At 43.6% G+C, this 22,284-nt stretch overlaps 3 protein-coding genes across 5 annotated transcripts; 2 read left to right on the top strand and 1 right to left on the bottom strand.

Moving 5' to 3' along the window:
- Window positions 1-813: 813 nt before the first annotated feature.
- aifm1 (apoptosis inducing factor mitochondrion associated 1) lies at window positions 814-8,448 on the bottom strand. 3 transcript variants are annotated; one of them, XM_029848264.1, is made up of 18 exons: window positions 8,199-8,448; window positions 6,965-7,098; window positions 6,736-6,853; window positions 6,622-6,642; window positions 6,181-6,321; window positions 4,929-5,056; window positions 4,726-4,856; window positions 4,443-4,533; window positions 4,272-4,356; window positions 4,115-4,191; window positions 3,762-3,870; window positions 3,567-3,674; window positions 3,385-3,473; window positions 3,168-3,308; window positions 2,878-3,020; window positions 1,867-1,991; window positions 1,599-1,795; window positions 814-1,498 (listed from the first exon to the last, which is right to left on the bottom strand). In XM_029848264.1, the coding sequence occupies exons 1-18, from the start codon at window positions 8,284-8,286 to the stop codon at window positions 1,427-1,429; spliced, it is 1,998 nt and encodes a 665-aa protein (XP_029704124.1). In that variant the 5' UTR covers window positions 8,287-8,448; the 3' UTR covers window positions 814-1,426. The 3 variants fall into 3 exon arrangements, with proteins under 3 accessions (XP_029704124.1, XP_029704123.1, XP_011609783.2); XM_029848263.1 differs by having other exon boundaries at window positions 1,076-1,498; window positions 6,622-6,645; XM_011611481.2 differs by having other exon boundaries at window positions 1,076-1,498; window positions 6,211-6,321; window positions 6,622-6,645; window positions 8,199-8,447.
- A 1,163-nt stretch (window positions 8,449-9,611) lies between these two features.
- gab3 (GRB2 associated binding protein 3) lies at window positions 9,612-16,666 on the top strand. Its single transcript, XM_029848265.1, has 10 exons — window positions 9,612-9,820; window positions 11,869-12,169; window positions 13,516-13,672; window positions 13,769-14,229; window positions 14,326-14,372; window positions 14,508-14,718; window positions 14,877-14,967; window positions 15,140-15,221; window positions 15,589-15,708; window positions 15,846-16,666. The coding sequence occupies exons 1-10, from the start codon at window positions 9,635-9,637 to the stop codon at window positions 15,960-15,962; spliced, it is 1,773 nt and encodes a 590-aa protein (XP_029704125.1). The 5' UTR covers window positions 9,612-9,634; the 3' UTR covers window positions 15,963-16,666.
- A 135-nt stretch (window positions 16,667-16,801) lies between these two features.
- amer1 (APC membrane recruitment protein 1) lies at window positions 16,802-22,150 on the top strand. Its single transcript, XM_011611484.2, has 2 exons — window positions 16,802-16,996; window positions 17,680-22,150. Exon 2 carries the CDS (start codon window positions 17,783-17,785, stop codon window positions 20,801-20,803), a length of 3,021 nt encoding a protein of 1,006 aa, XP_011609786.2. The 5' UTR covers window positions 16,802-16,996; window positions 17,680-17,782; the 3' UTR covers window positions 20,804-22,150.
- The last annotated feature ends 134 nt before the right edge of the window (window positions 22,151-22,284 follow it).

The raw sequence follows: 22,284 nt of genomic DNA on the forward strand, positions 1-22,284 counted from the left end.
TCTTTTTTTTCCCTTCTGTCCATATGTACATTCAAGGATTTGCTGCAAGAATATTTAAAGGGACAGGAGCGTTTACAAAGTGGGGTGGTCACAACTGCCCCACGGGAAAAACTACCCAAGATTCAAAGACGATATGCACAATAATCCCGGCAAAAGTAAATAATCATTTAAATGTGAGAATATTTCTCTGGTACAAATCCACATCCCTGCAGATTGGAACAACTTGCCAGTGAATAACATAACTTCCCAGATTTCAAAAGGCTTCTCTTTCTTTCTCCAATATTCTTCATGTTAACTAAGGAATCTGTTATTTTAAGCGCGTTAAAGTCATGTCAGCAAATACCTCATCCAGTCAAATGAAGCCAGAAGGATCCCGTTAAGAGCACACACATCCTCACATTCATTTTTTAAAGCATCGTGCCTGGCGGCCCCACAGTTCGATCGTTAGCCGAGTGCTCAAACATTTGGAGTCCAGCTTCCGTCCTCAAATTGTGATCTAAATGTGGCAGAGCTCGTGTTTGTTCCTCCACACAGAGAGGGAGAGGCATTTCAGCCATTTACTCATGTAAAATTAATGTCAACGGAGGCGATGGAACGTTACAGCTGCACGTGTTTAGCTCACACTTGAGAGACCGCGGTGCCCTTTGCTCCAGAGCCCACAGTGTCAAACAGGATAAGAAATGTGTGAGAACGCGAGACATGGGTGCCGTCTTAATAAAAGACGCCCACGGTAGGGGGGAAAGAAAGGCAATGTTTCTGCATGCTTGAACATCTTCACCGCGGGACAAGACAAGTAGGTCAGTCTTTACTTTATAGGCGTTTTTATTAAAAGGCACACTGGCCCTAATTAATAAGACATACAAACTGTACTCGTCAGGTTCCCTTTACGCAGCCCGGATTGAGCGAATCCGGCTGTTAACGAGCGCTTTGAGACATTCGCCATCAGTTCATGTAAATCATGACTCCGATGGATTTATGATGTCTGACGGCTTCAGGAGGGATGAGCTCAGCCTCACAATGTCGCAGCTGAAGGTCAGTTTCTGGGTCATTATCCCACTCGAAAGAACGGGATCACTCCGATTTAAAAACTGTTTTTATTGCGGCTTCTCTCACCAGCACCGGCGCTGCTCGCACAGAGAACAGACGTGGTTCGTGCTTAACGGTTTTTGGGCTTGTTGGGGGTGGGGGGGTGGACAATCACATAAAACATGAGCGTACAGGTTTGTTGAAGGAGAAGCAGTAAACGCTCCTGAATAGAAAAGAAACAAAGAGGTGAAGCTCATAGAAATTCCATATATGAAAATATTTCCACAACGTGACATAATTTACAATTCATTCTCCCAGTTTTTCTAGTATGATGCGTTTTTCTTTCGGGGCGGCAAAGTTCGATTTCAACGTGAGGCTCCTCCGTCCATCCGCCTCCATCCTAATCCTCATGGATGTTAAACAGCTTGGCTACTTCATTCAGATCCGCGTGTTCCTCTCCATCTTTAATGATCTGCACGTAGCACAATTCAAAATAAAGATATAAATAAAACAGAGAATTGGCATTTCCTTCCTCATAGAAATTCAAAGCATGAAAAAAAAGGTGTCTGTACCTTCCTAGCAATGGGCATCCTGTTGAAGACGTTCCACAGGATGATGCCCACCACCACTTTGTCTCTCAGGTAGAAGATGACTCCTTTTCCATAGTCATCCTTTTGTTTCTCGGGAGTGGGGGCGGGGGCGGGCGATGATGACGGCTCTGTGCTAGCAGCCGTCTCCTCCGTCTCACTTTCTGAGCGGATCCCAGTCCCTACGACACATTCAACGAGTAAGAAAATGTGACTGATGTTCGGAGTCAAACCTCCATGGGGAACGACCTACCTGACTTCTCTGTAGCTGCCTTAGGTGTATCTTTCTCAGTGGCTTTGGCAAATACTCCCACTGTTGGTAGGCTGCTGTCAACGATCCCTATCGCCTCGTAACCTACGTCTGGTCCCAGGTCACTCCTAGGCACACAAAAAACAGATCAAGTCTTTAAATAGCACAAACTGGACCTTTGAGGTCATGCACTTCTAAACTTTTAAGTGTCATAACAGCCTCCAAACACGGGGTGTTTGTGTGTGGTTCCCATCTACGAGAGAGCACACAAACACACAGGCCTGGGCAATTATTAAAAATTAAGCTGAGAACTTCAGTGACGAGCACGTGGGCCTGCTGCGACCGGATGGGCTTCAAGCTGGCTGATGACCCTAAATGATGTCACTGACGATCGGCCTTGAAAAATAACCTGCTGTGGTCATTCAGCCCAGAGAATCCGTACGCTTTGCGTGGGCACAGTGCAGAAGCATCCAGGCCTGTGGTTCAGCCGTTGACATGGTAACATGTTAAACTGGGAGCAGCGGTAACAGAATAAAATCAAGCAATCTGGAGGCATAATTTACAAAATAAATGTCCATATATGCTGAAAGGTATTAGTGTGTTCAAACCGTTTAAATTTTAGCCTTCCACAGTCAATTTGAGTGACTATATGCATATTTGGTAACAGTTTTTGTATTTATTATGTTCTGAATTAAATCAGAATATGTGTATTTATGATAAACTCAGTAAAACCTCCTGTCCTATGATCATGACTGAAGTCAGAGAAGTATCCAGGGCGATTCAAGCATTCAAGTGAAATCTGAGAGGATTAAATCTGAGTCATGTGGACAAATACACATGCAGCCTCAGTGCTTATTTAAATGTAGTCAAAGAAACCAGTGTGGCTCTAGTTTTCTCATACAGCCCCCTTCGTTTTTGTTTCATAAGGTTCTTGTAGCTTGGAGCTACCAGTCAAATTACTTTGGATCCAATACCGCTGCTCACTTGAGCCTATGCAAAAAAGGCACCACTCACCAGAACATAGATTGATGCCAGTAGGGTTTGTTGGCTCCTGTCATGTTTTCCCCTGCTAGTCTTCCGCTCACAACGGCGTGATCGTGGTGCTCCACCCGTCGACGACCCAGCCTGATGTCGTAGAAACACGCAGCATCTCCAGCCTAAGCACAGGAAAAAAAACATGACAGTGATTGACCTTTCCAATCCAATGACGGCCCGACATCACCTGATGTGACCAGGCCTGTGTGATTGGCTCACTAGCACAGGCATTCAGTTAAACAAGAAAAATGTTAAATACACAAACTTACCACCCAAATATTGGATCTGGCCTGCAGCTCTGCATTGACTCTATAACCACCGAAGTCAGGGTCGACCTCCAGACCTGCTGATTTAGCCAGATCAATGTTGGGCTCCAAGCCAACAGCTGCAACAATATGATCTGTTCTGACCTACAGGGCAAAAATATATAAATAAATAAAAATCACCGAACAACTGGTTTCCTGAGCTACACAGAACTGGACGTACTTTTCGGCCATCTTTCAGCTGGACTTCTAACTTGTCGTCTTTGAACGTCACCGATTTAACCAACGCTTCTGTGATCACTTTAACACCCTCTAAAACCAAAGAAAGACAATTTCATGAAGAATATTTGGTCATAAAAATAGAGAAATTCAGCCATGCTAAAATGACAAGTCATGAACATTCACCTCTCTTGACTTTTTCTGTTGTCCAGTTACTCAGATACTCAGGTAAGACTTTCCCCATGTTGCCCTTCTCTGGGTACATCTGCACCACCTCCAGCCCCGACTCATTGGCTTTGGGACAGAGCCAGAGGAGAATAAATTGAGCAGCAGATGCATAAAAAGGATCATTCTAGTCAACAACAGTACTGCAACTCTTACATCTCCTGCCAAGTGCACAGGCCAGTTCACTGCCCAGGAAGCCTCCCCCAATGATTGTGATGGACTCGATGTTGCGGGAGACTTTATCCAGTGACTTGAAATCCTCGATCTGTGGGGGAGAGCATAATTTCATATTTGCTTTTGCAGCTGTATGCCTTAAAAGTTTTATATCAATGGGTACCGCTATCAAGTTCTTAAGACAGCTTCCGAATAATATTGTATGTATTTTAAATAGAAATTATTCCAAATTAGTGGGTGAGTGTGCTGTAATTGTAGTTACACCACACATGTAACGACAGGCCGGAGGCTCCCAGAGAAACCGGTCTGTCGCCCCCTTGTGGCTAAAAACTGACCTTGCGGAACAAAGTTGTCCTTGACTTCACGTCCTCTGCAGCTCTGTCAATCACCTGTAAATTTCTTGGCACTCCACCTACAGAGAAACGCTGGCATAAGTTTCTACTACGTTAAAAAAATAATTGATTGCAAAACATTTTTTTTTTTTTTTTTTACCTGTGGCAATCAGGCACTTGTCATATGAAATCTCAGTATCATCATCAAGTTTGACTTTGTTTCCCCTTACATCCATATGCACCACCTGTGTGACGGGAATTGGTCATGACAATAGGCAGCACAGTCAAACGTTCAAACTGTGGTTTTACTCCAGATTTATAACTGTGAGACCTTTTTGCCGGTGAGAACAGCCACTCCTCCATTTTCTGCACTGTCCAATTCTTCTGCGCTAATGTAGAACGATGCTGGCTGAAAGTAGATACTGTCAAACAAATAAGATAAATGTATAAAATTCATTGCACTGTATATATATTAACTTCTGTATTACTAACAATGTGTAAACTGATTTATTTTATGAAATAGGATTAAGTACTAATCATATTTACAGATAACTGGGGCCTCTGCAGCTATTTTCAGGGTGCTAAAAGTACTTATTTAAGCGGAAAAAGTTCACCTTCTTTCTTTTCCATTCCACTGTTTAAAACGCAGAGTTTCCGTCACACTGGGGTCATCAGAAAACCACAGTTCCTTAGAAAGAGGCGGCCTCATATAAGGAAGGTCTGGCTCATCAGTCACTATTAACACCTGACGGATAGAAAAAGATATTAACACAATGTCAGGCCCAAATGTTTGAACAAGGATTAAAACTCTACTGACCCGAGCACCAGGGTCTCTGGCTCGAATGGAGCGGGCAGCAGCAAACGAGGCGGTGCCCCCACCGATAAGGAGGTATGGAGTGTGTGAGGGGAGCTTGTGAGGAACAGCCACAGACTCTGCTGCTCCTCCTGGAGTTTGCATGAATGAGGGTCAAGCATGACAGAGAGAAACAGCAAAAAAAGAGAGGACAGACATGTCAAAGGCAGGAATTTGGATGCTTATACAGACCTACAGGGAGAAAATACAGCTGAAAGTGTGAGGAAATGTTGTTTTTAACGATGAGAGACAGTAGCCACGATTATCACAGGAGCAGAATCCAAAGGATAGAAAGAGAAGCTGTGATGACAAATCCTGCCACGGACAGAATAGATGGTGTTGAGCTTGACTGTTAACATTATCACATTGGTCTTGTGCTCCCCCACGTCCCTGCAGCAGTCCAGGTTTAATTATAGTCTTAATATCTCCTCCCATGCACTGGCCCGGGTGAGTGCTGGGGATGGGTCTGTAAGGTCAGCCCGGGGCGACGCTGCAGTCGCTAATGGTTGTGGTTCAAATTTTAAGGTTTAACATTAACCTCATGTTTACTATTGCTGATCCCTAGTCACCCTACAATCAAACTGGAACCGTACTCTGCTGAGCTGGAATTTTACTCTGCTGACTCAGGTCAAACATAAGGAGTCAACTCATCCTAATGCTTCAGTTAGACGACAGCTTCCTGTTCTCCAAGCTAACCCTCCTTAACCACAGGAGGAGCTTCTATGTAAGTCATAACAAGTAACATCTGGATGGGTTAATATTCACTTCTTAGTGGGCTCAAGACCACCAGCTCAATGCAGCTTTACCAGCAAACATTACAAAAACAATGTCATGATTTGAACGTGTTTCATTCATTATTCAAGCATGATGACACAGCAGCCAACGTATTTGTGGATTCTACGGCTCTATTCCCAGCTGAAAGTAGCCCTGGACGTATAGAACAGGATAATTCTGAGACTGGGGACACAAACCAAATGAAATGGAACAAGCTAATGATACACGCACCAGTAAGCACAAGATAAACAAACACAGGGAACACGAGGTCAAAGTTCATGTTAGATACTTTTCACCACTTGAATACGAACAGCACACTGTAATAAAGACAAACAAAAGTCTATTTTTACCAGTTTTGCAGCCCTGTTTTACCATGTATAAGCACACAATGTCCCATCTTTGAGCTTTGATTTTATTGCTTTCTAGTACATGCTAAAGCTACCATGTAGAGGAATGCAAATATGCAGGTAACCTGGAGCAGGTTCGGCTGTTTCACTGGGGGCCACTGGTGCTTCAGAGTCAGGGGTGGCAGGACTCGGCTCTCCTACTGCAGGTTCTGCTTGTGGTTCCGTTTCAGGGGCAGCTGAGGGAAGAAAACAATGTAATTATTAAACTATTTAGACTTCATCTATTCAGGAAGAGCAATCAATGTCATCGTTAACTGTTTTTTGGCTCAAATGTTGACGTGACAACAAATGATAGAAAATGGTTCAAAGTGTTTTACCAAACAATATTTCAGTACTGCTTGCATTTAGACAGTGAAAAATAAATAATGTTCACAATTTTTCTATAAATGATCTTTCTTTTTGGTCATTCCATTATAGTTCATGAGTTCATAGATTGAGATAAAAATGAGGTTTCTCTTAAAAATAATATTACTTACCCTTCGTTTCAGTAGCTTCTACTGCTAAAAAATAAAAAGTAGTAAAAAATAATGAATTGTTAGCTGTAGAAAATATTGCCATGACTACATGTGATTTTAAAAAAAGAAACTCACCTTGAGGCTCCGGATGTAGGAGTGTGGCTTCTTTTGCAGCAGCTTTCTGTGGCCTTGATGCAATTTCATTTATACGGTCCTGATATCTTTCCTTGTCTTCCTTTAGAGTCCGGTACACCTGGAAAAGCAAAACAAGGCAGTAAATCTCATCGGCTGCAGTCAAACCCAAAATACAGATGATGTACTTCACCATAAAAAGGAAATTCTCTGAGTGTTTCAGCTTGCTTACATATATTCCAGCACCGATGAATGTCGTCCCAACCATAGCAAAGTACAGCAGGTTCTCTCTTCCTCCTCCCCCCGTCGGCCCCGTGGACATGTGCGCCGCAGGCTCACGCACTGGGATTCTGGCATTATTTAACCCTAAAAGGAGAAACAACAACCTTTTCCTGACAATGTTATGATACAATGCACACTGTTGTTTTTTTTATTATTATCTACTTCCATCAAAGATTCCTTCAAATGTATTCTGCTCAAACTTTGCAGATTACTGTTTAGTTATTGCTAATTAACTGGGCAAAGTCATCTACCTTGAAGCTATTGAATGTTTTCTCTTGATAGTCCTATCAAACATTGATAAACATCAATACCGTGTGCAAAGACAGTATTATTGACATACTTTGGAATCCAGTTTATTGTACATTAATGGCTGCGTATCTTTGCTATTGCCAGAGTTTTAGTTAAGCTCTCTTATCCTCCATGAACGTGACATTTCCTCGGTCCTCACTTCTGCAGAATGTCTGGTCCGTAGTTCCAGCACCAGTGCTTTATTTGATTGTTTATGACACTGATATGGTGTGCACGTTGGCATCATATTTACAACTTTGGACCAAATTGCACAGCCTCTGGTGCAAGTTGAAACAATCCAGCCGCCTTGAAGCAACATGCATTCTGCAGAACCCCTAGAAAGGATGACGCACGCATACAGGCGATTAGTTACTACTATAGATAACCATATAATCATTTGATTTGCCCACTAAAAGGACTTGAAATCAGCAGGACCTTACAATGGCTTCGGTTTCAGACTCAAATTTGAGTGCTTTCTTGGCAAAATAAGTCTCAAAGACCCGTGATCTGATAAGTCGCCATTATGGCAGCCCCAAGGTTTACACAACATGCTTTAACGCAGTAAAGTGCACAGGCTTGCCAAAATGTGAAATGGCAGCAGCAGCAGCTGTCGTTCATTGAGTCTTACTTTCTGACACACTGCGGGAAAGACAGAGTTAATTATTTCACGAATCAAATTAGCCAGCTAGTTACGAATGTCATTCATTCTGCGCGTTGCCCCTTGCTAATCCAAGTTAGCAAGGTTAAAATTAGCTTTGCAGCCGTCCAAGGAATGTCACGATAACGATGTGTAGGCTATAGAAAGTGTGCAAACTTTGCAGCAAGAGCAGGCGTGCGTGTCTGAATCGGGATCGTAAATAGGCGGCAAGTTGCTGTGACATTAACTTAAAACTTACCTGTTCTTCTCGCGTTCTGCCGACACACAGTTGACGAGGCTCTGGCGAGTGGGGCAAGCCTTCTCCACACTGATCTACATTTCAGCATCGTGGCTCAATTCCAATGCGACGGCTCCAAGATCTCAAGCCGATTTTCCCCACACAAGAGCACAAGCTAGTTAACGGGGAAATCCTGCAACCAGCTGACAACTAGCAGACAGCGCCGCGCTACGCACCAAGGCCAGAGACAGGTCACACGTTTCAGGGGCATTATGGGTAATTGTAGAGATTCAAAACAAATAAAGATTAGTAAAAAAAATCGTCGCCGGCTGAAAAAAAAGATGGCGCCGCCCTTTAAGCCCCGGCGTGTTTCTTATTTTCAAGAGTCTTTGGTAATTACGGTTCTTCTCGAAATAATACTGCTGCTGTCCACCGTTAACTCATTCTAATTAAGTGATATTGCGTTGTCTTGATGATTGAAGAGGTACAATTTTAAAACTGGACAAAGACAAAACACACGTCACGAATAAACAAATTTATGAGGCACGTCCCCCAGAACAGCACTGAGAAATAATAGCTGGATGCAATGTAAATGCAGATTGTGGATGTATTTTTATAAAATGTGAAACAAACAAAAAAACAAGCCAATGTAACCATTTTCCTGAGTCATGTTACTGAGATGGATCATTCAAAGTGGCTGTGTTTTGTCGCCCCCTTGCGGTATTTTATGTAAATTCAATATTTTTGCATTTGTTAGTGTGTCGGTTATAGTTTTCCAAACGTCCTTTCATGTACGCAATGTGGCTTTTCTAAAATGACCGGAAATTTTATTTAATGTAATGGCAATCATGAAAACGTGCAACCACTATCTTCACCTCTGTCAGACCAGGAACGATCCTTTCTTTCTTTAAAAAGCCCTTGAAGAAACGCCAAAAGCACCTGCTCTCCTAAAAGCACTTATCCTTCTCTCTCCTCTTTATACCCGACTTTATTTCCCATATTTCTGCACTGATAGTTGGTACTGTACTGTGATTATCTATCTATCTATCTATCTATCTATCTATCTATCTATCTATCTATCTATCTATCTATCTATCTATCTATCTATCTATCTATCTATCTATCTATCTATCTATCTATCTATCTATCTATCTATCTATCTATCTATCTATCTATCTATCCACACATGTGTGTGTGTGTGTGTGTGTGTGTGTGCCTTTAAATGAGTCACAGCTTATATGGTGTAATAGTTGTCTGCTTTAAGTCTCTTACTACCCAACACCTCCACTTTGCCTTGAATATTTGACAAAACACATAGTTCTCTCTCTCTCTCATCCCCCCCCCCCCCCCCCCCCCGCTCTCTCTCTCCCTCTCTCTCCCTCCCTCGCTCACTCTTCCCCTCCCTCTTTTCAGTCCGATCAATTCAACTTCCTCCTTCCTCCTCCTCAACACAGGATATGCTTAGCGGCTCTCTCAGTTTCACAGCAGCAGCGGCGGCAACAACAACAGCAGCAGCAGCAGCAGCAGCAGCAGCAGCAGCAGCTGTGAGGACGTCACATTCTGCAGTCAAGATGAGTGCTGGGGATGTGGTCTGTACCGGCTGGCTCATTAAATCTCCCCCAGAGAAGAAATTAAAGAGATTTGTGAGTATGAGTATACACCAGATACTTGTTTATGTCCTCCAGCAGCAGGTAATGCTGATTAAGGGAGTGCTGGGAAAGAGTGTGTGCATTTATGTGTGCATAATAGCGTGGGAAGATCATTTTGAAGCATTTTGTGGGTTTGATCTGAGCCATCTTGATAATAGCACGTCTCTTATTTCTATTATGGCTGAAGTGTTGTACTACAAAAAAACCTCACATACACCTTTTAGTGTTAATAACTGTTCCTGTAATTCCTGCAGACCTAAAATTTACTCACGCAGCAATGTGCGTGTGACTGCCTACATGAACGGAATACAGACGTGACTTTTCCTCCGTGTTTGATGGGGTCATGTGATAACACAGGGCTGGTCACTTGCCCTGTTCTGTGTCTGTGTGATGAGCATGTGAATTGTGAAACATGGGAAGTAAGGTCCGAGCCAGACAGACAGACTCTGGCAAGCAGAAATAGTGCAGCTTCACTATGGCTATGTGCACTTCCTCCGCACGAACAGAAACAGCCATTTGTCAATGTGCATTCAGGGGATAAGGGGTGGGAAACAAAAACTTATTTTAGCTCGCTATTCAATTCCTGTTGATGCTAAAGAACAATATGCTTTTCCCACTGCTTTAAAGGCAAAAACAATATCTGCCTCGTGTTGCTTAAATGTCAAGCACATGCGCGCTCTGACTGCTAATCTTAGTTAAATGCACTGTATCCAAGTCTGTATTTAAATGAAAGGTAAATGTGCATGCATCAACATTCAGAGCAGGGGGAGGTTGGTTGTTGGTTTTATTCAGATTAAAATAATACCAGTTTCAATTCAGTCTCTTTAGTCTGCAGAAGTGGTTAATTTTGTATTTTAAGACCTAAAACATTAAGTCTCACTCATTTAGATGCATTTGCTTTCTTTTTTTTGTCATTTTTACCGTGTTCATTTACAAGGATGACCACTGACAGCTGGGTTTCATTCAGCCGCTTCAGTTTCAGGATGGTGTTATTATGAACGTAGGCTCATTGTCACGCTGTCATAACAGTATAAAACAGAACCGCTGTTAATGTTAAAACACCTGCTTTTTCTCTAAAAAAAGTCTAAACATCTTCCATGTTGGCCAGCTTAGTTTGGTTTTGCCGGTAAATCCATTTTTAAATCTCTAGGATTCCGACCTAAATAGAAGACAAAATGTTTGAATTCAAGGTGCGCGTACTGGCTCTGTTCGGAGTTTTCAGACTAAATTCCATATTTAGGCCACATCTGCTGACATGTGGCTTAAAGCTCTGCATAAACCAGTAAGAGAATCAAAAGGGTCTTGGGGGGGCTTTTTTCAGCTTTATTTAGATTCTACAGCTGGAAACGGTCATTTATTTACTTTCTTCTATTAGATAGAGCTGTTTAAACTAAACCTTCCAAGTTTTGAACATCCATACGCCCAACTTGCCATCTGTTTAGTTCCATTTTCCTCCTCAGTGTGGCAGGTTTATGGGTAGTAAGAGTTTCTAACCATTTCCTGATGTAAACACAGTGACTGACATGAGCAAGAGCAGATTACTCACATGCAGCAAAACATTGGGACAGTCTTCATGCTGACAGGGCAGAGGAAGGTGTTAATATATGTATACGTGAATGTCCCCTCTTCTTCTGAAGTAAAAGACCCTATTTTTAAACATGAGAAACCTGCAGCCTGAAACTGGTCAAGGTGTTATAAATACAGGTCCTGCAGATACATTTCAGTAAATCCTTTGCACAAGCAAGAACTATATAAATACCTCTTCGAATGTTAGACTTTTTCTAAATACAGTCACTTCCTCTTCTCTGCACTTCTGGGAAACTGGGCAAGAGGTTCCGCTTACTGACTAAATCAAAAGCAACAAAAGTTGCTACGTTAGCTGTTGTCAGCAACAGACTATTCCCATGACTGCTCATGACTAATAAACCTAATAAAGAGTCATGTTGGAGTTGTGTGGGGTTGTGAACAATAGGACAGTTTAGGCTTTAAGTAAAGAGGGACTTCATGTTTGTTGAGTGTTTGTCTCGCTCTCTCTCCTGCAGGCATGGAGGAAACGCTGGTTCGTGCTCCGGAGAGGTCGCATGAGCGGCAATCCTGACGTCCTTGAGTATTATCAGACTAAGAACTCGAAGAAGCCCATTCGCATCATCGACCTGAAGGAGTGTGAGGTCGAAACCCTGAGCGTGCAGCTTCGGATAAAGCGAGACTTCCACGGGAAGCACCTGTTTGTGGTGAAGACCTCGTCACGCATTTTTTACCTGGTGGCCAAAACTGAGGAGGAGATGAATGACTGGATCAATAACATCAGCCAGATTTGCCACTTTGGGAGCTTGGACGATGCTGGTAAAAAGAAAGAAAACATAAACATAAAACCTGCATTTAAAGAGATTGGAACCAAAGTGTAAACAGGACAAAATCCCATCTGCTGGGCTAGAAAGAGGACAAACTAAAAGTCAACATAATCAAAGAGGTGCAGACTCCTGTCCAGCGTTAACATCATGTACTATTGGTCAAGGCTTTTACTTTGAAAGCCAAACCACAGAATCAGTAGCATTACTCTTAAACAGTAACCTGATGCTCTTTTCACAGAGTTTGGGTGTTGTTCTCAAGTGGCTAAATGTCTGTACAACCGAGATAAACTATGCACACACAACAGGAATGCACATGTTTTGATGACTGGAAAGTAAGTGATGTCATATTTAATCATAAATCAGACTCGTGCCTACATGCATATTTCCAGTATTTCAAAATCCTTTTGCAAGTTTCGGGAAACAAGAACTGATAAGGCATGGCAAATAAAAGATCAGAGTTCTGTGTTACTCATGCAACTTTTGCTTTGGAGACGCAAAAAAATCGAATGTGGTTGATGTGAGACAGTTCGCCAGGCCCGTTGATTGTCCCGTGATGTCTGTTAGAAAGCTGTCGCCTGTGTGAAGGTGATAGAGCAACGGCACAAATGTTCTGATATGCTTCTCTGGAGGTTACTGTAACCAACAACAGTTCTTAGAAAACGGGCTGATCAGAATTCTGCCATTAGGATGATTCCACATGTTTCACACACTGAAAACGTGGTCGCTAGTATTTTTACATGACTATTGTGCTATTAGCATAATAGGACTGTATATTATAGTAACAGCTGCTATCTGTGCACTGGCAGAAAAGAGCACTATAGCTGTAATGTTATGTTTTAATTGAAGTCCTGTTTGCTGCCGCTAACATATGTCTATATCTCATAAAAAAAAGTCTTAGAATAGCAAAGTAAAATGACCAGGAAGAATGACAGGACAATATATGGGAGCCCAGTGAGGAGTAATTAAATGTGCAATGTATAAGTCTGCTTCAACAAGCTGTGTAATAATAATCTCTGTCCTTTTTGTGACATTAAGTCGACAACTTCCTTCGGAGGCAGGGGCGAAATGGGGCCTCTTTGCAGGAAACAGTATCGCTGCTGTTGATCATTGCTCAATCGCTAAAAGGTTGCGTATCAGCTACGTGTGCCGTGCGTCATCGCCAGCCCACCCAGCATTGTGCCATCCAGAAGCCAAGTGAAACCAAATAAGATTTGATGGAGATGATTGCCCTTTGGATTTTAGGAGTGCCTATATGTGTTTTAGTGCACTGTTAGCATGTTTTTGCTATTGCTTAGTGTCTGTAGTTTTGTTTCTAAGATTTCCAACTGTTCCCCACAGAGAGCTCAGAGGAAGGCCTACCGCAGACCCCCACCTCCCTGCAACCGTCACCAGTCAGCTCTGGTCGAGCATCCGTATCCAGTCAGCTAGACTCCAGTCACCCTCTAGACTACCTGTTTCTCTCAGAGTGTGAGACGGGAAGCGTGAGTGTCAGCGGGTATGTGTCTGAAGTGCAGGGAATTCTTTGATGCCAGGTAGGGTGGTGGCACTGCTGGGGGTTTAACAGATGTTTTCGTTCTTGCCCTATCTGTAGACATGACAGCTTCTCAAACTCCGAGATCTCTCTGGAGCAGAAGTCGACAGACGACGCCACCAAGGACACCGTCCCCTCGCCTCTCTACACAAATTCTTCTTCCTTGTTCCTCTCTCACACTAGTCCCGGTCCAGGTCTTTTCCTGCACGGGAGCCTGACCAACCCTCCTTTCAGCGCCCCCTGCGCTTCCATGGTTTTACCTTCCTCGTCTTCCTCGCCGCTGCACCACTGTGCAACCAGTGTCTTCCAGTTTGACAAACCCTTTTCTCCGGCCTCATTTGAAGAAAGAGATGAAAGACAGACCCCTCCCCCACTGCCGCCCAAGCCCAGTCACCCATCAGAGCGGCAAAAAGACGGATCCGACGGATCTTGCAGGACAATAATCACGCAAACATTTTCGAGCCACGCGGCTTTATTTCCCCGAAGGACGTCGTTATCAAGCCTGGACCGTTACAGAATAGGTTTGTTACAATTGTCCTGATGTTATGATGCTGCCACATGTCTGCTCGTGTGGCCAGCCCTACAGGGCAACAACAATAATCATTGCTTTTTTTCAGGAGATGCTGACAGAGAGACAGAAAAAAGGAGGCAGAGTCTTAATTTGGTGAGACAATCAAAATCAAAGGTCCTAAAAGTCATCTATTGGAAAAGGATTCTCACTTTATATAGAGATTAGCTGGCAAGAATAACTGCAGAAGAAATCTGATTTTCTTTGATGGGTCTCTGCTCGTTCCTTCAGCCACGTTTAAACACGGTACGAGTTCAAAACTGCGAGGACGAGTCCTACATTCCCATGGTCTCTCCCTCCTCTGTCACCACCGCCGAGAGCGATGGTTACATCCCCATGAGCCCGAGGACGTTCAGTTTTCTCAGCACTGACAATGATGGCGGGTCCTCCTCCCTCAGCCCTCCCCCAATTCATCGGCATCTCAAACCTCGCTTGAGGAGAGGTGAGCACCAGGTTGATGGGTGTTGCCGAATGCTAATTCACAGTCAGACATGTCGTGATTCTATGGCTAATCGTATGGAATCTTTATGTATTATACCCTTGCGATGCAGTGGGAGATACAGTGAGTCTGATCATTCGCTGCCTTGTGTTGATTTGCAGCCCGACCTCCACCACTCGACTTGAGAGGCCTCTCAACAATCACAGAATGTCCCACTCACCTAACTTTGAGCAGAGCACTGACCGATTCCTGGTGAGAAGCTTTTGCAGAGATGTCTCTTTATAAATAAACACAATAAAATGATCTCGCACCCTAGTAATCATTTATTCACATATTATGGTGCAGGGACTTGAAATCTTTTTGTGTTGTGCAGTTGTTCTGATAAAAAAAAACTAAATTGTCCATTTCCTGTTTGGATTTTCAGTTTCTCGGTAAAATGCTCACCCTGCGAAAGCAGATCTGAGAGGGACAGTTCGAGAAATGAAGACTCAAACTGTACAATGAAGGTAAAATCTATGAAACTTATGTTCATATTTGTGCAGGTTAGCTGCTCCTACAGAATTTTGTAAATGTTCTTAGGCTCCTGTAACTGCAAGAAACCCTTCTGCAGAGTTCAAAACATGGGTGTGGAAAGTACATTTCAAAAATTTTATGCTCAGCAAATTGTGATCATACTCGGGACTTTCTAGTGGGTGTGTTTGAGAGTGCAGTTGAAACTAAATAACTTAATTTTATCAGTTACTCTATGCGAAGGCCACATTTTAATTCAGCTGTTTTATACTGGGACAGCACATGCTCGGTCATGCTCTCACTTTCTATCTTTTCCATATTTATAAATGGTGCCGCACTAATGTTTCTGTCCCTCTCTTCCAGGATTCGGCGCAACAGTTCTGCCTCAGCTTTGACGGAGCAGGTCAAGCCTGGGCGCGGAAATCCAACCTTGATTATCTGTCCCTGGATTTCAATTCTGCATCACCGTCTCCTGTGCAAAAGGTTTGTCTTTGATGAAGTGACTCTGATTTATAATATCCACCATCATTATTGTGATTCCTATACATATCCAGGAAGGGTACATATACAGCATGCTCATTTATTACATGATAAAACAACATGTCTTTCCCTCCACGCAGAAGCCGTTTCTGTCTGACGAGCACAGAGTAGATTACGTGCAGGTGGACGAGAAGAAGACTCAAGCACTGCAAAACACCAAAATGGAGTGGACAGACGTGCGACAGTCCAAAACATAGTAATACACAATGTGTAATGATTTGGTTGGAATAATAATGCATATATGAAGGTGACCAAAAAAATTCTTAAAATGCACTTTGAAAATAAAAAAGCACAAGTGAAAGTGAGCAGGTAGAGGCTTGTTTCCAGAGACACATAAATGCACTGAAATAACCAATTTAAATCCTCGAAAATGTCCTGTGAATAGCAGCTTCTTTCTTTCTGTCTGTCTGTCTTTCCTTATGCATTATTTCAATATGTAAATATGGCAGCATAGTTTTATGAGATATCATAAATTTGCTAAATTAAGACATTAAGACAAGATTAAGACACAACCGTGACTTTAAATGTGTGTACTGTATACAGAAATCGCAATTGTAAAAAAACAAAAACAAAGAAAGAATATTTTAATTGTGTTTTTATACATATTTTGTACTTTCACGTAGTCCATGGATTATTTTGGTTCCAGGAAAGAGATAATCAAATTAGGAGAAACAAGTATTACCTGTGTGATTGACCTTTCCCACTGTTACATGAATATTGCACTCATCTATGGGGGGAAGAAAACCTCACCAGTATCTATTTTCACATGCAATGTGAAAATGACTTCGTATTTTAATGTCTCATGCTGTATTTATTTTTTTTAGTTGGCAATGTCTCACTTTTTTGTGGCATGTTTAAAGATTATCCCAGAAAAATATCTCAATAAAGGTTCTTTAAAATGCCTAGAAAAACTGGTTTCCTTCATTCAGAAACAAATGATGTTCCTCAGTAGTCCAAGGAGGATCAAATAAATCTCATCTTTGATGATCCCTTCCCGTGTGAGGCGCAACACGCGTTCCGCGCATGACGTCATCAGGGTGCGACGAGACCGACGAAAGGAGATTTGGGAAAATTATCTGAGAAGTGCAGCTCTTTATCTCGCACCGGGGTTGTTGTGGACGTGTTAAATGCATCTTAGTCGTCGTGTGTATCTTTCAGCACGCTGCTTTGCTGCCGTGTGTTCTGTCAGCGACTGTTCACTGACAGCACAGCCACAGACTGCAGGGCTCTGGTGAGTGGGCTTGACGCCGTTAGCAAACAACCCGGCTAATGGTGGCTAACCGCGGCTGCAAACAAATACAACCGTGTCTGTTCAAAGCTTCTCCGCGGCCCAATTCACCATTTGGTCAAAATTTAAGACAAGTTAGCATTATTCTCTTTGACAGGTTGGTGCTGGTGTGCAAGTTTATTTGAGCTTCATCACCGAGTGTTGTTTATTTTTTATTTATTTAAAAGATACAAACAACAGTACTGCCCGAATTAAGTTTTTAAAGTTATCAATTAGTTGCTTGAGTGTGACGTGAAGTGTTATCTGTTTTATTTGCTCTAATGCATGTCAACTTGGCCATTCATCCTTTTTGGTAGACCTGTCTTAACATAAAATCTTAAGTTTCCCACCTTCCTAAATTGGGACATTAGTCTTAATCCAGTGTAGTAATGTTTTAAATAATATTCTTATAATGATCTTTCAAATATTTGCAGTCCTTGTTGCACTCAAAAACCTGGGTTTACAAGTGCATTGGTTTGTGCAAAGTGTGTAAAGAATATTGACATTAATGACACTTTAATGTACAATCAAAAGAATATGAGGTTTGCCTTTGAAGGGGAAAAATGTCTGTTTTTTTTTAGTTGAATTGCATAGAACATTTGAATTTCTATTCTATTTGAAACTGACATTAATTACCTTCTCCATAGAGACCTTTGAGATGGAGGACAAACACGCTACTGTGATGTCACCTTGAGTTGGAGATTGAGCTGCTGTGCCTTGTGTTGGACAACATCTGTAAATGTGGTAACCATGGCTTCTTACAAGGTAGAAGAGCTACCTAGCGACACTAAAGAATCATCTTCACTTCCCGGACAGCTTTATCGGGGCAGTCATGACGACATCACAGAAGAGCTTCAGCCTGATTCGGCGAACGCTGTGGGAAAGCCCCAGAAGTCTGGTCGGTTCAGACGAACTGCCCTGACTTTCTTTGGAGTGCGTAAAAGCATCTGCATCTTGCCTAGTTTCTTTGGAGGGAGGAGTAAAAATCCCATCAAGTGGTCCTCTAAGAAAGGACTCGCCAAAAGTAAAACGCATGATGGACTGAGTAAATTTAGCAGTGATGACAGAAGTGGCTACGTGTCAGCTGGAGATTTTGAGTGCAGCAATCAGAGGGATGCTGTGGGAGAGCTCCGGCCAAGCTGCCTCAGTGAATGTAGTCCTGCTGCTGACCAGAAATCACTGACTTTCACCCGGCAGAAAAAGGGCTTAAGGGGACTGTTTAGTAGTTTTAAGTATCACAGGAACCATAGAAACGTTGGCCTTGAAAAAACTGAAATGCTTGCAGTGCCCTCGTCTCACTGCAACAAACGCGTGCCTGTTAACCAGGACAGCGGCGACCAGTATGTCACAGAGTGCCTGAGGTCTGAGCCTGATGTGCCTGAACGTGAAGAGGTCTTATGTGATGCCTCCCCTGCTCCTGAATGTATTGAAGCTATTGGGTTGAATTTAGAGACGCTCGCCGGGCTTAAAAGCCCAGAGCTTGAGCTCTGCGATCAGCCGTGTGTTGATCCGATCGAGGATTTGAATCTGGTGGCGGTTGTGTCCGTGGCCCAGGAAGAGAACCCCGTTGGACCCAGCAAGACCTGCCTGGTCACGTCTGAGTCAGCGTTGGAGTCAGCAACACCTGCGTGCTCATCCGATCAAATTAACTTAATCTTTGGTGACGTTGCCTCTCTGAAAAGCTTCGATTCGCTCACCGGCTGTGGGGACATCATCGCCGACCAAGAAGACGACAGCATCACTGAGAGCACAGTTTCAGGAGAGAGGAGCAGGAATGGAGGAAAGAGGGCCTCCTGCTATCTGACCTACCAGGGTGGGGGGGAAGACATGGCTTTGCCAGATGATCTGGCCGAAGAGTGTCTTCACGATTTCTGGGAAAATGATGCGTCTGAGGAAATGTGCTACACTTGCAACCAAGAACACACGGAACTGACCGCTGACCTGACGATCTCTCAAAACATGAACCTGCTCAACAGCAACAGCACCCAGCAGCCCAGCGGCACCGACACGTCAAGTGCTGACGCGCTGACTCCTCAAAGCGACCATCAGGAGTCGGTGCCTAATAGCGACGAGGGCTATTATGACTCGACCACGCCAGGACCAGATGAAGGGCAGGAGAAAAATGACAGGCTGAATAATGACAGATTGCCCAGGGACAGCTACAGCGGGGACGCCCTCTATGAACTCTTTGTCCCCGATGAGAGTCTGATCAGTCCTCGTTACGAGAACAAGGCAGCGCTACCCGGTTCCAATCTGTGCCCGTATTTAAACGAGGCAGTGGGTGCGTCCGATTCTGCCTTTGTTATGGACATGAATCAGTTACACATCGGTGCTGAACTGTACAAAATTCATCATTTTCTTGAAAGACCAGGGGCGTGTGGTCAATTCAAAGAGTTGGCCCAAACTGTGGGCGGTTGGCAGGAAGTGGGAGCGAATAGAAACTGTAGCCGGGATTCAAATCTGCCTGGAGCAGACAACAGAAATAATCCAGATAGAGACAGGAATAGTCTGGTTACTCCGGAAAAAAGACAAAAAGCCGTGAAAGCGGATTGCAAAAAGAGGCAGAGCGGCGCCTCGTTCGGGGGCACCTCTGACGCAGACTTTGAAACATTTTGTGAACCCAAAGAGCAACATCTTGAGGAAAACAAGCCCGTGGCTTTACCCTACAGAAGTATGAGCTCGCTGTCTCCGTCTCCTAGCGCTGACTTAGACCACGGACAAACGGTCAGTTTCTCCCAAGCACTTGTGGACTACACAAAACACTCGCAGATGCTCGGTAACTTGCAGACCGGTGTGGACGATTTGGAGGCTAACGCGGCCTTCACGCCTCACGTCCAGGCTCTACCGTCCATAGTAACGTTTGACGTGGTGGATCTGCACAACGAGGGGGAGTACGACGAGCAGATCCAGATGGACCTGGAGGAAGACATCTCCTCGCCCTTTCAGGAATTCGAAGAAAGCTACTTGCAAAAAGATGCGTTCGCCGAATGCGACTTTCAGACGTTGGACGCGTACGAGCAGAACATGATCGGTCAAACATGGGCTGTCGCCAGCCTCCCTCGGCACCTGGGTCTCACCAGAGTGAGTCAGGCCGCTTCTCATCCTTTGTCTCTGGACAGAAGAAGTCGGTCTCTGGACACAGAAAGCCTTGAGCAGAAGATTTCTGACGCATACAGGGAGAACAGAGCTGCTATCCTTTCATGTTCTCAAGCCGAAACCAACTCGGAAAGCGATTTCTCACCATTTTACGAACAGAATGTTGTCGTGTCCGCGTCAGAGGTTAGAGACAGTGGCGGCATTATGGCCCCATCATGGCAAACAAGGTCAGAACTGGCTTTAAGTCTCCTGGTAGACGGGGGAGTCGCAGAAATGGGGAAACGGAAAACATATTCCAGTTCGTCCAGCAGTGATTTTCCCAGCAGTGAATCTCATCTTTGCTCTAACGTCTCAGATAAAGTGTCGTGTGATTTAAAGCCTCAAGATGCAGAACTTTATAGCAGGCAGCTCCGCCACCCTTCGCAATCAGAGTCCGCTCCGCTCCGCGCCACTTTTGTTTATTCTGGGGTGACGGAGGAGGCTGCAGATGAGGTGGGCGAGGATGCGTTTTGTCAAAGCCTCACTAAATTGCAGTCCTACAATCCGCCTGTTAAAGGCAGACCGGCGGCGAGAGATGGGTTATCTCACCCTGGAAGCCCCGTGAAAAGCAGCGTCTCTCAAGAAGGCACGGACATCCTCCGTGAAACAAAAACACGCACAGATGTGGAAGCCTGAAGCCAAATCTGCCAACATCTTTAGACTGGGAAACTCTGTGGTCCAGTTGGCACTAAAAGCATTTGTGTGTACTAGTTTCTGTGGCTGCCAGAATAGAAGCCTGTGCTTAAAGGTCCTAGTGTGTTAGATTTACAATTGGCTGTTGCATCTCCGCAGATGCGAGAGTGTCGCGCCGCTGTGCATCGACAGCAGCCTGGGGGAACCCCCACTGGTCACGAGGGTTTCCGATGCTCACGTAATGTAGTCACAGTTAGATGCTGTTAAATCTTACACACCAGGCATTTCATCTTGACACTCGTAAATGATTTATCATGGAAATGGAAGGAAACAGGAACATCTGTGTGTTGGTAATTCTCCTACATTTGCACAGATCTGTTGTCTGCGTGACCTCACACACTTGAAGTTTCATCTTATTGAGCCGTCGAGTTTTGTTAGAATGTGTAAACCCACACTTAGCCTCATTAACAGGGTGTCCACGGTCTTGGAAGACGGATCATAGAGTAATCAAACGGCTCTCTTGCTGACATTGCCCTTAAACAAATGTCTGTTTACGCCATTTTAAGTGCCATTTTCTACACATATGTATATATAAATAGTATATTTTGTTTATTTTTGTTAGCTGCTTTTACATGTTCTATTTCCTTGTTGCAGTGAAGTTTGTGATGGACCGTTATGGTGCTCGAGGCTTGAATCCCAGATGGGAATTGCTTAATGTTTTGTAGCTTAATTAAGTTGTGCTTTTTATTCTTTTTCCTCCTCTGAAAACATGTAATAGCTAATTCTCCCTGTCAAAACACAACGGGGTGAGAAATGATATATAGAAGATGTAAAAGTGGACTGAATGTCTTGTATCTTATTTTCAGCTTCATTTACCTTCCACATTTTGCACATGTGTGTCTTGTATATGGGAGGGGGGGGGGTCATTTTAGCTATAAAATAATAGGAAAAAGAAACCTAGAAACATCAATCAGGTGGTTGGTGTGTTTGTTTTTGGTCTGCAGAACCAGTTTGGCCTTAATGTGGTTGCTTCCCGCTTTGGTTTCATTTCCCAGCAGCGCGACTACCTGTAAAGCGTAAACCTCCGAGAGTCTCAGCTCGGGTTCCAAGAAACTAGTTTTGGGGTTTTATTGGAACCGATGTGGGTCAAAACCCGAAGGGATATGTGAGTGCGAGTGTATTTAATGTCTTCATGCCCAGAATTTACACTGATTTATGACATTTTGTAGCATAATACAAGAGTCTGCTGTTACACGTCACCTCTGTTTGAACATTTCATTCGTTAAAAAAAAGAAAAACTTGAGAGTTGAACACTGCCTTACACCAATAAAAGCAGACTTTTACCCCGTTTTCCCACCATGTTCACTCGCTCATTAATATTAAAGATGGCTCATGTATGTATTATATGCGTGGTTGTATAAAGCCATTTTTATGTCACTTTATCATCTGCTTGGAACCCTTTTGTTTGGTTGGAAGTTCTGCCT

This window comes from Takifugu rubripes, chromosome 15 (genome assembly GCF_901000725.2).
Source record: "Takifugu rubripes chromosome 15, fTakRub1.2, whole genome shotgun sequence".
Taxonomy (NCBI): domain Eukaryota; kingdom Metazoa; phylum Chordata; class Actinopteri; order Tetraodontiformes; family Tetraodontidae; genus Takifugu; species Takifugu rubripes.